We start from the raw sequence: 16,886 nt of genomic DNA on the forward strand, positions 1-16,886 counted from the left end.
TTTTGTCTTGATTAGGGACAAAATCAGGAAGATACATTGTAATAAATCAAAGATACTGCGGCATGAAATAATGAGGGAAAATCATGGAGGATACCAATAATTTTATCTTAATTAAGGATAAAATCATAAAGATCATAATCATGATAGGATTAATAATTCACATTTCTTAGGTTATATACAGATGTAACTAATAACTTTTGTCTTAATTAGAAAATAAATCATAAAGATCATAATCATGATATGACTAATAATCCATATTTCTTAGGTTATATACAGAGGTAACTAATAACTTATGTCTTAATTAGAAAATAAATCATAAAGATCATAATCATGATATGACTAAGAATTCATATTTCTTAGGTTATATACAGAGGTAACTAATAACTTCTGTCTTAATTAGATAATAAATCATATAGATCATAATTATGATATGACTAAGAATTCATATTTCTAAGGTTATATACAGAGGTAACTAATAACTTCTGTCTTAATTAGAAAATAAATCATATAGATCATAATCATGATATGACTAAGAATTCATATTTCTTAGGTTATATACAGAGGTAACTAATAAATTCTGTCTTAATTAGAAAATGAATCGTAGAGGATCATAATCATGATTGAGAAATCTGCCAATGTGGCAATAAGAGAGATTTGTTGAAGATGGTTTCCTATAAATTCAGAGTTTCATTCACAAGTTCATAAGCATAAACCAAATAAAAAATATTATCAAAACACAAAATCACAGAGGCAGTAAACATCATCAACAATGAAGAAAAGGAAGCGGAAGAAGTGTATGATATGTGGTGATATGATGCTTATAATTTTAAGCATGCACTTATTATCAAGTCAGTAAATTACCTGAATGTTTGAGTATTGGGGTAAGATATGTAAACGTTAATTAATTTTAATTTTTTTTTTCACAAGCATCCTCAAGTGTTTTTTATTTTAAAATTTTAAAAATAAAATTGTAGATCAAGGTAATAATTTATTTTATGAATTTGAATTGCAGGATGAGATGGGCATGACAAAGGGTGACATATCCGGCTACATCAGTCATTTCATTGAGTCACAGTACAATTGTATGAAGGAGATGCCAATACGTTAGTTGGTATGATCTCGGCGACATCTAAGACCTGAGATCGAATCTCATCTACAATTGTATTGTGATGATATGCGTAAAATCGTGGCTGAGTAAACAAAACTCATGCCTGCCAAATCGTGGCTGACAAAGCATAACTCATGCGGTCATGCCCGCTTTGTAGAATGAATGACCTTGTTTTTTGATAAATGGCCTATGGTATCCTCTTCATGCCCTTCCAAACACACCAAAGTTTTATGAATAAGATCAGATGTCTTCTCCCGATCCTGAAAACGACTTTGTACAGGCCTCATAGTGAAGTATAATTCAAACCAAAGATTCAAAAAATTTGTGTGCATGTGTTGAGCCCATGAGAAAATCCACATGTGAGTAAAATTGTTGTCCCACATTAAAAATGAAGAGAAATATTGGGATGTGTACCCACATTGAAGAATAAAAAAGTCATATTCACTTTATAAGGTTAAGGGGCTACTCCCCTCGTTGCCATATGATTTTGAGGTTTATCTAAAAATACATGTGATTAAATGTATAATGTGTTTATTAACTTATTTTTACTATGAAAAGACAAACTAACTCTAATTGTAACACCCCGACCCCAAACAAATTAGGGAGTTTGTCACGAAATGCACATCAAGGGCCAACAACTGTCCCCTCAAACTAATAGAAGTCCTTCCGGCGCATTTTGTTGATATGAGTAGTATATCAAATCCTTTTAAAGCAATCACGAGGAGTATTACACTAATGATAAGAAATAAAAAAATATATAAATAAAAAATACTACTATTAGTAAGGCTATACTCCGTATTAGTTAATTTGTATTCCTAACTTATTCTCATGACTAGCCAAACATGAGAATTACTAAATTCTCAATATCTCATTCCTACCATCTACTCAGTAATTTCCATTCCCACTTGCCATTTGCCAAACACCTTCTTAGGGGTGTTTTTTGAGATTATTCTATATTTACATTGTCTTATTTAATATTCCCTCCGTTTTTAAATACTTGCTTCATTTCTTCATGTGCGGAGTTTTAGGAGAAATTGGAGAAAGTAATAAAATATGAAGGTAGTGGGGTAGGTGAAAGAATAAAAAAAAATTGTAAAAAGCAAAAGTAGTGGAGCGAATTAGAGGAGAGAAAATGTGAAATTAATAAAATATGATTTATGTTGGATCCACTATGTGAGAGAAATGAATTAAATATTGTAAAAGCTTTGCAAATAAGGAAAGTGGAGCAAGTATTTAAAAACGGAGAGAGTAAGTTTTCTCTTTTACAACTTCAATTGCTCTCTCTTTTTCCATTTACTTTACCTAGGGCCTATTCTAATTTACTGAATTGAGCTGGACTGAACTGAACTGATTAGAGTTGAACTGGAACTGAATAGAGCTGAAATGAATATTTTATGAGAGAAAGAAATTAGGAACTGAACTAAACTGAGATACTGAAATGAATTGAACTGAAGTGAACTGAACTGAAATTAAACTGAAGAGAACAGGCCCTTAGTAATGCTGGTCATGTTAGACCCGATTCAATTCAATTTTGGACGGAATTTGGGTAGAAATTTCGATCTGAAATTTATTTTATTTTTCCACGGAACTGGGTCATGCATTTTTAAACCTTTTTTTTTGTTCGGTCTGAAAAAATCTGGTAAGATCTAATTTGAGTTAAGCTAAAATACGGTCCCTCAACTTTCCTATTAGTAGCACATTTGGTCCCTCATCTTTGAAATGAGGCAAAAAGGTCCCTCAACCACCTTTACCTCACCATTTCTGGTGAAGGAACTTCTTAATCAACAAAGTTTAGGGATGTCAATGCCAACTAAGCCAAAGTTCAAGGACTTCCAGCGATGAGTCAGCAAAGTTTAAGGACTATACTTATTTTTTTCAAGCAAAAGTTTAGGGAGTTGTTAGATCATAGTCATTTAATTAAATTAAATACAAACAATTTTATTTATTTATTTTATTTATTTATTTTTTTTTGAAACAATATAAACAAAAGTTTAGGAATTCATAAAGTGAGTTTTTTTTAACCAAATATTTATAAAGTGAGTTGGCAAGAATAAAAATTGCTAATAAAATTTGATAGTCATGATATATTTTATAATTTTTTTTTATCATTCCTTCACTTCCTACCATTTTTTCGTAATCAAATTTTATACAATATATCCCACCTAAACTCATTAACGACACATCTTCAAATCCTAATTCCTAATTAACCCCTTATATATTTCACACACCAAAATAAATTTAAATAAAAATAAATAAAACCAAAAATATAATGTATTTTCGAAATGAGTGAGTAAGGCAAAGCTAGACTTTTGTAATATAAAACTAAATAAATTTATGAAACTAGAATAAATATAATACCACCCCACTTTTCTCATTAATTGACAATTTATTTTTTCATGAGTTTACGTTCTAAAAGGTTTTCAATTTTTTGTGTCAATTTTTTAAATTTGTTTTGTGTTCTAAATGATTTCCGATTTTTTTGGGTTGGATGTGAGACAATTTTAAGGGTTTTCCTTTTTTTTCTTCTTTTTTCCCGTGTTAATTTCTAGGAGAAAATAATAATTTCCTTAGATTATTAACTAAATGTGTTTAACTGAAGTAAATGGCAACGACCGTACATTCACGCGTAAATTATCTCACTTATATATTTTTAAAAAATAAATAATTTTTACTAAAATTAAATTGGTTTTGTTGAAATGAAATTAGTTTAATTGAATTAAATTACACTAAGGGGTTAAAACTTATAATCACTCTTGTATGGGAGCATCATGTGTCCCTTTAAGGTCCCTAAACTTTGGCTTATAATAATTACATAAGCCACCTCACCCTATAAGTCCCTAAACTTTCATTTCTAATTTAGTAAATGCCAAATCATCATCTAAAGGTTCCTAAACTTTGCATTTAAAATCATTAAATTTATTGCCACATGTGCACCAAGGTTCCTAAACTATGCATAATCAGATAATTTGTACCTGAAAAGTGAGTCATTAGTGGTTGAGGGACCATTTTGCTTCATTTGAAAGTTGAGGAACTAAAATGGTACAAATATCAAAGTTCAAGTATCGTATTTTAGCTTAACTGACCTAATTTAGTTTTGCAGGGTTTTGAATTTTGCCATTTGTACTGGATGGTAGAGGGTCTATCTACCGGTACGGAGGGAAGAATAGAAAGTCAAAGGAGATGATCAGTACATTACGACTTATAAGGCTTTTTATTTTATTTTACAGTAATTTTGATGCAAACTTATAAGGCTTTTTATAGCCGTCCGATTATTGTGATTGATTATCATTGGCTCAGGTCTCAAAGCACTATAAGCAGACAAAATCCTATCAATTCGACACGTAAATAATTTTTTTGATATTTTCGTCATAATTTTGATCGGAATAGACAAGACGGTCCTGACGTCTGATGATTGTTACGTATGTACTTCTCATGGTCCCGCATGTAGCTTATAAGTGCACTAGAGATTTTCTCCTCCAATACCAGTAAGCCACGTGTGTTAATCGGGATATAGAGAGACTAATCTCTGCTTTTTGGGTCAAGGTCAGTGAAGTTAGTCTATGATTAGACTGATAACACTGTTACGTACAATACTTCGACTTATGAAAGTGTAAATTCATTTACCATGAATATTGGATAGGGCTTCTTGGCCATACTAGGATCGATTTCGTTCAAGTTTGCACGGATGAAAGATTATTCAAGGTTAAAAAGTGAATACCATGATTAAAATTTAGTAATCTTTTGATCATTAATTTTGTATCTGACCGTATGATAATTGTCATACTTACGAATATAAAATTTGACCGATACTTTGATTTTTAGGATTTATTTTCTTACTATACTTTGTAATCTTTGTTATTCATGTATTAATACATAACTAATTCAACTGTTATTGTTTCTAATTATGTAAGAAATTCTGTACACAATGAGACTGATTTCAGAAGACTCATATAACTATGTTCTTTATTTATCATATATAATGTGGAATGTAGTTGACAGTTGAGCATGCGAATAATAGGAGAAACATTGCGAGCAAAAAAAATCAAGAAAGTATATAAATTACTACAAAGTACTCCGTAAGACTTTTAAAATTTGAAAAACTATGTGACACTCCATACAAGTATTCAACAAATCCTATGTAGGAGGGAGAATATAACTTTTTTTTTTTGGTGTTGTTTGACCATTTTATAGACCATTAAAGGTTTTAGGCAATAGTGGATTTGAAGTTTGAACTAGAAAGTCCTTGGTTAGCCTAGCACAAGACACTGGCAATAGCAGATCTAAGGATGGAGTAGGCTTTTTGACTAGCAAACTTGCGAGGAATGTAAAATTATCACGCACGCAGTGAAGCACGAGCGCACACTTTGCTTTGCGTGAATTTATTCTTCCTTGATAACAGTACATGTTAATGCTCTCCTTCTTCCTTGATAAAGAATGTAGGAAATATAGTACGAGTACTTGTAATACCTTTCCTCCGCAAGATTGATTATAATTGAAGTATGGACTACGGAGTAACTTTTTACATCCTTGGGACCATCAGTTTTTAAATACATGGATGAACATCTATTTTTGTACTTTATCTAGTTTAACTATGGAGTCCTAATTATATAACTTTGTAAGACAATACTCCGTATATAGAGTGTTCATTTAATATTTCTAGTTATCATTTATACGAATTATAATTATTATTATATGTTAAAACTATTTCCAAACTAAATAATTGAACGATTTTATTCCTCTTGTGAACTTTATACGAGTATTTATGTGTTGTACAAAAGGATTATGTTAACATATGGCTATTTTTGATGAATTTTGATTTTAAATGTGAAATGGAATAACTAATTTGAAACAAAATAATTCAAAATATTTTACTCCATAATTGAAAAAATAAAACAAAAACCTCTTAATGCAATAATGCACAAATAGTCCCCCCCCAAAGAATAAAGAAAGCATAAATATTTTTTGATCTATAGTTTTCTTCACAATTTCAGTAATATAGAACAATATAGTACGGAGTACTCTAAAGCTCCTTCAATTGGTTGTCTACTCATATGGAGCAATTGGGCAGTTAATAAAGTAGGGGTGCCAATTTTCTATTTCCTTCATGATTGTGACTTCCTAGTGTTTAAAGATACTTAGGTTTTTATGTTATAAACCTTAGGTTGTACCTATATGTGGAGAAGTACTCCGTATTAAATTAGACTAGTAAACTAACAAATCAAATTTGATCTACAATTGTCAAGGTTTGGCTGGTTATTATTTGGGTCTTACTTAATAATCTCGTCTAATATTTTCATTTTATTTTGATTCTCTATACACCAAATATGGAGACAACGGAGTACACCAAATACAAGTATATGAGGCCATCAATCATAAATAGAGTAGAAATTGTTATATACATACGGATTTATCGTACATCTGAGGGTCATTTGCTTATTTAATCAATAAATAAGTATGAGCAAATAACCCCGCATATACCGTATACTCCGATGTACTTAACAAGCTCTCTAAATAAAAACAGAGTAGTTCAATACTTCAATTCGTAAATGTTCATAATTGAAGGACTAGCTCAGCCACCTACCGAGGCTATAATTTTCAGTTCTTTTCTTGTACTCATCCGGCTCATAAATAAATAAGCTCACTCAAATACTCACTGCACCCGCTAGAATGTTGTAGAATTATTATGAAACAGTGTATGTGTGCTTCACGTGTGGAACACAATATATATCGTGTAGTTCAAAGCTAAAGATTGAGATTTCCAGCAAATTAACAAAGTATGTCCTCCTATGGATACCTAATTACTTCAGTTCTAGAAAAATTACTTCTTCTATTTTATAATAATCATAATAATTTGACTTAAATACATATTAATGCGCAATTTTAATTACTATTATTTGTAATTATATACGAAGTATACTATATTACTTAGAAGAGTCAAGAGTATGATTTTTATATACTACCTTTGTTTCATATTGTTTACCACTATTTGACATATAGAAAATGTCTAATAATTGCAAATAACATGAAATGGAAGTACTAGTACATTGATACAAGAATATGCTCCCTTTGTTTTTTTTGTTTTTTTTTTTAAATGCATCACTTTGCCGAAATATTAACTATGACCTTTAATATCTTTAATTACTTATTACAGTTATAAAAATTGTAACAAAATTATTTAGTAAATTATGGATCTTGCTAACAGGGGCGTATGGGGTATTAGATAACTAATTAGTATGGAGTATTATTTAAAATAGTACAAGTCTTGTATTAACTTAAAAATACATGATAAAATTACGTGTCAATCGGTATAATTAATGTTAATATTACTTTGATATTTCTACTTTTTATTCTCTTATTATATAACTTTTGAAGGGTGTCCGTTATCTTTTTGCCAATATACGAGTATAAATTAGAAGGAAACTAGAATCTAATTGTTCTGATTCCTAATCCGAATTAGTCCAAGGGTAAACCAGGTGAGAAAAAATAAATAAATAAATAAACAGCCCGCCCCCACTTCCACAATATATCGTCACCCATTTCTGCATTAAGCTCAAAACTTTGTATTCCCCTCTAACAAAGTTGCACCTCCTATTATACGAAAACACAAAACGTAACCAACACAATTTCTATAATTAATGCTTCCTCCATAACACCACTTCATTTCCCCCCTTCTCAAACCCCCAAACTCCTAAAATCAAATTCAAAAATGGTATTCACAAACAATTCCTCAGCTCCTCCTCAAGAACAACCCGACGATATCTCCCTTTTTCTCCGGCAAATCCTCCACCGTTCATCTTCATCATCATCACCAAATCAACCGTTGATCTCTGCTTCCTCATCTCCCACTATCATGAGGTCGCATGCAGCGGATCAACTCCCTTCTTTTAGTACTCTTTTTAATAATATTTCCGCCGGTCCATCTGCTGTTTTCTCTGGTTCAGACCGGCTTGCTGTCAACCGGATCTCTCGTGAAAACGGCGTCGTTTTACCTCCTTCTACGACTGGGTTTCCTGTTCCTGCTGGTTCGAATTTGTCTACTGAGTCACTTTCCGGTTCGGTTCAGTTAAGAAGCTTCGACAATAACGATTTTCCTGAAGATAATGACTGCGAAAGCGAGGTTTTTAACAAACAAAATCATTTTAGTAACTCCGTTTTTTATTAAGTACGACAAGGGGTATTAATTGTGAGACATACACAATTTCTTTATCACAATTAATAAGTAATGGAGGTAGTATTTTATTTTTAAAAATTTATTGATTTTTACTGTAATTTGTGTGAATTTGTTGTTGTTTGGAAAATAGGAAGGAAATGACGTGGCGGTGGAAGAGGGGGAGACGAAACAACAGCAATTGCGAAATCAGTCTAAGAGAAGTCGAGCTGCTGAAGTTCATAATTTATCCGAAAAGGTTTTTTTTTTTTTTTTTTTTTTTTTTTTTTTTTTATGAAACCTAATTTTTTTTTTTTTGAATAGGTTATGAAACCTAATTTTAAGTAATTACTGTAATATTAGTTGGGATAATTAATTTGTTAATTATGAGTAATTAATAACAGAGGAGGAGGAGCAGGATAAATGAGAAGATGAAAGCGTTGCAAAATTTAATTCCTAATTCAAACAAGGTGAATTTCCTTTACTATCCTTTTATATATTTATTTGCTTTAATTTTAAAAAAAAAAAAATCATTAAATATTGGAATGAATTTGGAGAGTAGACGGATAAGGCATCAATGCTGGATGAAGCGATTGAATATTTGAAGCAGCTTCAATTGCAAGTTCAGGTATGGAATTCAATCATTTTATTCTATCGCATTGGTATGTGTACAATTTTTTAATGGATGCGGATGAGCCACGAGAGCAATACAAATTACAAATGAAGGCGCGAGTTGGAAGAATGATTTTTTTTGCATATATATAATATAATTTGAAACCATAGTCATGTGAAATCTTTTAGACGATAAAGTTTGATAAGGTCGGTGTCACTTCACCGTTCAAACTAGGTACAAAAGGCTAGCATTACGAGTATTATTTTTCCACTAGCCCAAGACCTATGAGTATTTTAATAGACGACATTTTCGATACAATTATTTGTTTTTATAGGGTTTTGGAACAAAGTGGGGATAGATTTTGGAATTGGAGAAGGTATATTTACATTCTTTTGCTAGAGGTGTGGGACTTTTAGTAAATAAAAAATTACTCAAATTAAGGAGTGCATATGAATTATGAAGCTTATGAAATAGTAATGAGAGTTTACTATATAGATGTTCTTGTGTTTGGCTGTGATAGCTGATTAGCACATTGCAATACGCTCATCATGAATACACTCTTGTCTTTTTCATTAGTGCCCTATGTTCATGTGTTCATTTGAATATCCAACCTCGAATGTGTATTTGTCATTAGTCTGGACAACATTTTCGGTCATTTTAGTTTTGAAGAACTCTGTATTCTCAATCTATTCCACCTCAATCCAATACAAACCATTGGATTAATTAAGCGAATCACTTAGCATAAATTCTGCTTATTTACGCCTTTCTAATACCCTATCCCTATTTGAATGGCAACCTCAAGTAACCGATGTGGTCTTAGTCCCTTCATATATGGCCATTTGTTTCCTGATTAGATGAATTTATTAATAGTATTAAATTCTTAAACCATTGATGGTAAATTGCTAGTTTTGACCAAAAGTTGTATACCTTGAAAACAATGTAAATATCTGCAAATTTAAAATTCAATATTAATAACTTGGTGTGCTCTAGAATGACGCTAAAACAAACTTGGCTTGTTAGGGATACTAGTAAGCTAGGGTCATCCATGTATGCTGGTAGGATGACTATGCAATAATTGCCATTTGCCAATGCAACAGGCAGGAAGAAAACAAATTCATCAATTTCGGTGGTTATAAATCAAATAATCTTCTCCCGTAACATACCCCGGTTTCCAGGAAACTGAATTGAGACTCAGAGGTGTGGCCATGTGCTGTCATCTTGTATTCTGAGGTTGCTGATATTCAACCGATTCATTGTACATAGTTTCAAATTATGCATTGAATGCAGCTTATATCCTTGTTGAAGACTTGTTTTTTTTCTTTATTTGTTGGTTCTTGACTTGGGTGTGTGGAAAGACTTACTTTGAACTCTTCATGAAGATCATTACCTAGGCCTGATTAGGAAATAGGTTATTTTTTTATCTTCTTATAACTTAAATCATTTAAGCTTGAGATCATAGCCAAAGTGTATATATTAATGCATTTTCTATAGCACAACAATATTCGATACTACACTCCCATTAAGCTCCTTTACAGACTATTTGTTTGCTAAATAGATTATCTTAGGTAGGTTAGCAACATCATAGTTTTGTGTTCTTTCTATCAAAATTAGTAATTTGAGCAATGTTTTGGAGTGCTTTTGATTCACTTATAGAGTACTAGTGCTCACTTTCTACAAATCTTGCTGTTAATGAAATATTAGATGCTATCAATGAGGAATGGAGTGAGTTTGCACCCGATGTGTCTGCCTGGAGGACAAGGGATTTTGCACCCTTCTCAGCTTTCTCAAATGGGGATTGATTTTGACGATGCCAGTGGTTCCTATGACATGAACATGTCTACTGCACTTAATACTATACCAGAAACATCAAATACTACATTAAATCTGCCCAACCAATGTACGTCCTCAGTAAGGCCTTCCTTAGCCACTGTTCCTAGTCCCAGCATTATTAATTCAGAGGCCATGTCGTTCGGCCTTGAATCATGTATGCCTGCTAGCTTTCACCCTTATCAACCTCGCAATCCTCCTCGGGTAAATCTAAATTGCTTAAACAAAAATCAAGTAATCCATCAAACATACATTTTTATGTCATAATTGTATTTATTTGTTTTGTGTGAAGGCTGTTGGTAGGGAAAGAAGCATGCCTCATGAGAGAATAGGTGTCAATAATATTGAGACAAAATCTTTAGGTATGTTTTCTGCCTTGCTGAATCTTTGTTTGCATTGATATCATTTATTTTTTTTTCCAAGTATTATTGTTAACTAAATAGAAAATGTCGAATTTAGGTCCTGCGACTACATCTACGAGGCTGGGGCACAACTCTGTTCAAGAACGGATGCAGCAAAAACATGCGCCACAAGAGACCCATCTCGAGAATGTATCGGGACGGAATCAGCTGGTTTCCAGTAATTTTAGTGGGTATAAAACTGGATAGATCATATTTTTGTGTGGATTTTTATACAGTTGAAAACATGTTTTCAGTTTTTCACTCATTTTTTTACTGATGTTCTGCATCTTTAACAGGTTGTTTGCAGCAACTAGTGGTGCCCAAATGACAAGCTGACAACTAATAGATGAATGCGGAAAGTCAGTTTAGCATGACAAACTTAGTCCTAGGTTAACACTTTGACTTGTATGTATTTACTCTCCTTTTGTCTTCCTGTTGATAATTAGCTGTCATTGTGCCAATATTGCTGATGAACCCTCTACCATAAAATTTAACAAGAGAATCAAGTTTCTCTTTCTCCACCTTATTCTATGTATTTATGTCACATGCTGCACAATAGTGATGTGATTAAGCTCTTATTTTCTACTGTACGTTCAATCACCCCCACACCCTTTGTTTTGGATTTGGAGCATGCATGTTCTAGTATTCGATTTTTATATCCCTCAATCTTATAGTCAGGTCACATGTGGGTTATTTTCCTCTTGAAATTCTTAAATAGTTGTTGAGGCCTTCTATATTAGATTGAAATTAACTTGTGTAATCCCGTGCTGTCTAGTATACGTCTGGTATTTGCCCTTATCAACAAGATAACAGCAGCATACTTTGAGTGACATGTGAGTGCACCAAGAATTGAGCTCATTAAACTTAAACCTATGATTAAATAAATGAAGTTTGATTAGAAAATCTGTCATTGTTAATGACACGCCATTAAAATTGGAAGTCGGAAAGATAAGCATGAGCGTGCAAGTTTTTGTCAGGCTTTTTGCATGTTCTGATGCTCTTTGGGCGAAGTGGATTTGATGACAATCTGTCTAATTGTTTTGCTAATTTAGTAAATCACCCCACTTTGGGAGCCAATGTGGCAGCACCAACGCCAATAGCAAAGCTCATTTGCATAAACAAACATTTAGCCCTTTCAGTTTAAGTATAAAACAAGATACAGAGAATAAGGCTAAATGGTTAACATGTTATTTATTTGGCTCTGTCAACACGTATTAAATGGTTTGCATTTTTTTAATGCTATATTCAAATCAAAGTGATTTCAATAAATTCAACTAATTTTGATTCTTTTTATAAAATACTTCGTATATCATAATCACTAGTCAGATTCTACTTAAACTTATTCAAAGTCACAGTGTTTTGTTGAAGAAAGAAAAACTAGGAACTGTGAAACTGTCTATGGGTGCTAATTGCTAAATGACACTTCTACCCTTAGTTACCTAGCCTCCATCCTCCCTCTTTACACACTACACTATCCACTTCTCTTTCCTATCTCCTATTCTCCTCTAAGTGAGTATTACTTATTAGCCACCACCAAAAACAATGCAACCACAATACCACGTTATCCTTTGATATAGGCAGCCATCCACTGTAGTGAAGCCCATCCAAACTAATTTCTCGCTGAAAAATTATTGATAGCGTTGAACGAAATCGCTACTGCCCAACTCCATGCTCTCTCTTCATGGACAGATCATCATCTTTGTCCACTGAGTAGGGTTATCACCAAAAAAAAAAAAAAAAAAAAAAAAAAAAAAAAAAAACACCACCACGGTGACATCATCTTGAATTTATGGTGGTATCATCGGGAATAGATGATAGCATCACCCTAGAATAGACAATAAAACCATGGTGATGGTACTGCCTAGAATCTACAGACTTTCCATGGTACTACGTACCACCTATTTTGGGTGGTATGATGGGAAAACTTTCAAAAAAACAATTAACCTAAGGGAAATAGCAATGGAACAAACCTCTTGCCACATGAAAATCATCATACCAGCACCTCTTCCAACAAATTTATTATCAACAATAAATAAACTTGCTCAAAAGTCTATGTATGGACCTAGATTATCCATTTGTCAACTTGTAAAACATTTAGAAGGAAATACAAAATGTTTTGTAAACACAAGCCTCCTTTTTTTTTTTTTTAAACTCTTATCTTATCGACAATAAGAGGTTTATCAACCAACGTGTAAAAAAAGTAAAACAAACCTCTACATGAACCTCTTATTGCTATTGTCCTAAGTTTGCAGCGAGGATGACAATGTTTTTTGAGGGTTGTTGTCGTCCATATCTGACCAGGGATCAACCAAACTTTGTAGGGAGGGTAGATACGTAACTTTGCCCTTGAAATGTGGGCGTCTTATAGTAAAAATGGGCAACAATAGTAGTGCCGTAAATTCTTACATATAATGTCCTATTTTTGTTAAAGGCAACACATGTATGCCTCTTATACTCTTCGTAAACCTAATCGAAATTTTTTCTTGTAGTCCTTCTCAGGGATAAAAACAATGTCAAAAAAAGAGTATGATCCCATATTTGATCTTATCTGATCTTTGCAAAAGATTAAAATATTTAATAAATCAATAAAAACATCATAAAAAGAAATTGAACTTAAACCAACAATGTGATTAACATAAATACTAGCTAAATTTTATAAAGGAAAATAAAATTCAAGTTTTGAAGAAATTAAACTTCTAATCTTACAAGTTTTCAAATGAAGAGTAATTTCTAAATTTCTCTTTAAATAATCAACTTGCTAAAGGATAGTAAAGCTTAATGCTCGAGTAATAGAATGAAGCTAAAGCATTATTGGATTTCTTGAACTTGCCTTTGCAAAAGCTAAGGTGAGTTTAATAAACCCTATCTCTCTCTCGTCACAGTGCATTTTGTCTTTATTGTGGTTTATGATGAATAAGAATCTTACTTGAAAGATTTATGGAAAAGAAATTCATATGAATCTAGCGATATAGAACCACAAGACCAAGCAACTTTTTCTCTTCTTTGTAATCATCATACGACAATCCTTTATTTTCGAAGGTTCCTCAAAAGTCGATTCACTTTGCATAGATTGAATGAATGTCATATATGGCTTCCTGTGATGCCGTGTTAGGCCAAAAATATTATATGGAGACAAAAAAGAGGGTCTTTATATTTTATAAATCTCCAATGCAAGAAAAACAGAAGAATTATTAATGAAAAAGGGCTTGAACTGGATAGGCATTCTATCTCATTTCCGGTCAAAATCTAACGAAGGACCCACTTTTGTACACTTTTACGTAATTTAATTTCTGTAGATTTTCTGTTATTGTAATCATGAATGTCTATATGCACGAAATAGTTTACATCATTTTTTTTTAGATTTGTTTTGATCATAACCATAAATGTCTTTTTCAAATGGATAACTAGTTAACTACCCTCAATAATAAAGTTGAGAAAAGTTGAAAAGCGAAATTTTATTATATTAGGGGTCTGGGAAAATATTTTTGGCTAATACGAAGTACTAGTTTAGACGGATCTTTAGTTGCTTTACTTTCCATTACTATCTATTAATTACTTTTACTACAATAGGTAATTGTAAAATTTTAAACAAAAGTTGGATTTTTGAGGTAAGAGTGTAAAACAAAAATTAATGTACTTCTTCAATCTTAATACTTGATTTCAAGTTTTCAACCATTAAAACCTTTAAATGTTTGCAAGTACTAAATTATAAAAAAATTAATGTTTCGAAAATATCATTATAATGAATCTTACATGTCTATTTTTTTTCTTATATATTGAACAACAATGATAATTAGAGTATAATTTGTAAATGATGCTAAGGAAAAAAAAAAAAAAAAAAAAAAAAAAAAAAAAAAAAAAGCATTGTCACTAAATAAAAATAGATTAACAATTATTTTGCATTAAAATTTGACACTATGACAAATAAAATAAGACTTTGTTCTTTTCACTCGATTTTTGCTAAATTGAAATTATTGTTTCTAAAATTAAATTACTTTTATTGAACTCTAATTAATTTTTCTAAACTTTATTTTTTAACCGAACTTTGATTGTTTTTATTGATTAAAGCTTATTTTCACTAATTCACTATTATAATTGCTCTTTAAAGTTATTGAATTTGCAGATTTGAACTATTTTTTTTTTGGAAAATTATCATTGGTACACTCCAACTTCTGGCTTTTATCTTTGGTACATCTCATTAAATTTTCATTATCAGCGGTACACCCATAATTAACAACTAATTACTACAGTAAGTACATCGTTAATCAAACGTTAAGTTAGGGTCATTATACGCATTTTACTTGGAAAAAAGAGGAAAAGACATCAAAGCCCTTCCATTTAATTTCCCTCCAATAGTTCCCTCATAATTTTTTTTTTTTTTTAAAAAAATCAATTCCCACCATATTTACACTTATAAATACAAGCTCTTCTCCATACTTTCTTTTCTATTTTTTTTTTCTCTTTCGTATTTTTTTTTCTTTCTCACTTGTGTATTAAATATGCAATGGCTTCCTCTCGTGGCACAAGGTCTGTTTCAAGCAGCAGAAATGTAAGAGGTTTGTAGGTGAAAAGCATATCATGCAACTGTAATCCTCCTAGATCTGCAGACATGAGGTTCTCAAACTCAGCAGCAAATCCAGGGAGGCCCTATTACAAGTGCAGGCTCTGTGACTTCTTCTTGTGGGTTTGTGATGAACACATTGTGAAGGATGTTGGTGGCAGACCTGGTGACATGTCAGAAGCAGGATATGTGCACTATTAAGGGCAGAATTCACCGAGTTCATGAAGAAGACAGATGACTTTGCTAATTTTGTTCATATGGTTGTAAAAATTGCTATTGTTATGCACTTGGTCTTATTGGTTGTTGTTATTAAATAGATGTAGTTTAAGAGTGGGTGTGTGAGGTGTATTGAGAACTGAGTTATGAGATGTAATTTGAATTCATATAAATAAAATTTGTTGCTTTATGTTATTTCCCCTGTTACTTTAATTATTAACACTTAATTGATCAATACAAGGAATAAGGTAGTAAAATAAGGGTAAATGAAGTGAAATAGTGAAGTTGCATATAATAACTGTTATAGCAAAAGTATTGCAACCCATACATATTGTTTGAGAAGGTTACATCAAAAGTAAAACCTAAACATTAATGTTAATCTTGTACCAAGTTCAAAACAAGTACAATTTGTTCACCCAAAAAAACCTAGCCAATTTATGTTCAAAAAAACTACACTTCACCTTAAAAAACCAATCCAATTTCTGTTCAAAACATCAGTAAACTTGCAAGTATATACTGCAATTAGACAAAAAAAACATCTGCAACAGAACTTGTGAGTATCATACTCAACTCTGGGATTGTGACAGGTCTTGTGGCTGACTTGACAGCCGTGAACATAATTCAACCATAAACCAAGGCTAAATTAAGCATCATTAGACCATAATTCAACCAGTCAACAATATTCAACCATTCACAAGAATTTGCAAATTTCATCGAAAACCTAGCAATTTAAACTGAAAAATTATGAAATTACAACAAGAGATAACCAATAACCTTTTTAAATCCACAAAGCAAGCCTGAAACTCCAAAGAATTTTCTCCAAAAGCGCGACAATTAGGGTTAAAGAAAGAATAAGAATAGGGGAGCGATCAGAAATTTGGAGTAAATGAATACAGTTGGGCTTGGAGGGAGAGTTAATGAGGGGGAGGGCATTTTAGTCAACTCAAGTCTGTGCAAAATCCCTCCTATTTACCCTAACTAAACGTTTGATTAACGTTTTAGTTACTATAGTA

At 31.9% G+C, this 16,886-nt stretch overlaps 1 protein-coding gene across 1 annotated transcript; it reads left to right on the forward strand.

Moving 5' to 3' along the window:
* The first annotated feature begins 7,814 nt into the window (after positions 1–7,814).
* LOC145563084 (uncharacterized) lies at positions 7,815–11,625 on the forward strand. The gene is made up of 8 exons (XM_081623497.1): positions 7,815–8,225; positions 8,410–8,514; positions 8,660–8,725; positions 8,818–8,883; positions 10,570–10,899; positions 10,988–11,057; positions 11,155–11,287; positions 11,393–11,625. Exons 1-8 carry the CDS (start codon positions 7,815–7,817, stop codon positions 11,430–11,432), a joined length of 1,221 nt encoding a protein of 406 aa, XP_081479623.1. The 3' UTR covers positions 11,433–11,625.
* The last annotated feature ends 5,261 nt before the right edge of the window (positions 11,626–16,886 follow it).

The sequence above is a fragment of the Chenopodium album genome, chromosome 10 (assembly GCF_948465745.1).
Source record: "Chenopodium album chromosome 10, dcCheAlbu1.1, whole genome shotgun sequence".
In the NCBI taxonomy this organism is placed as follows: domain Eukaryota; kingdom Viridiplantae; phylum Streptophyta; class Magnoliopsida; order Caryophyllales; family Amaranthaceae; genus Chenopodium; species Chenopodium album.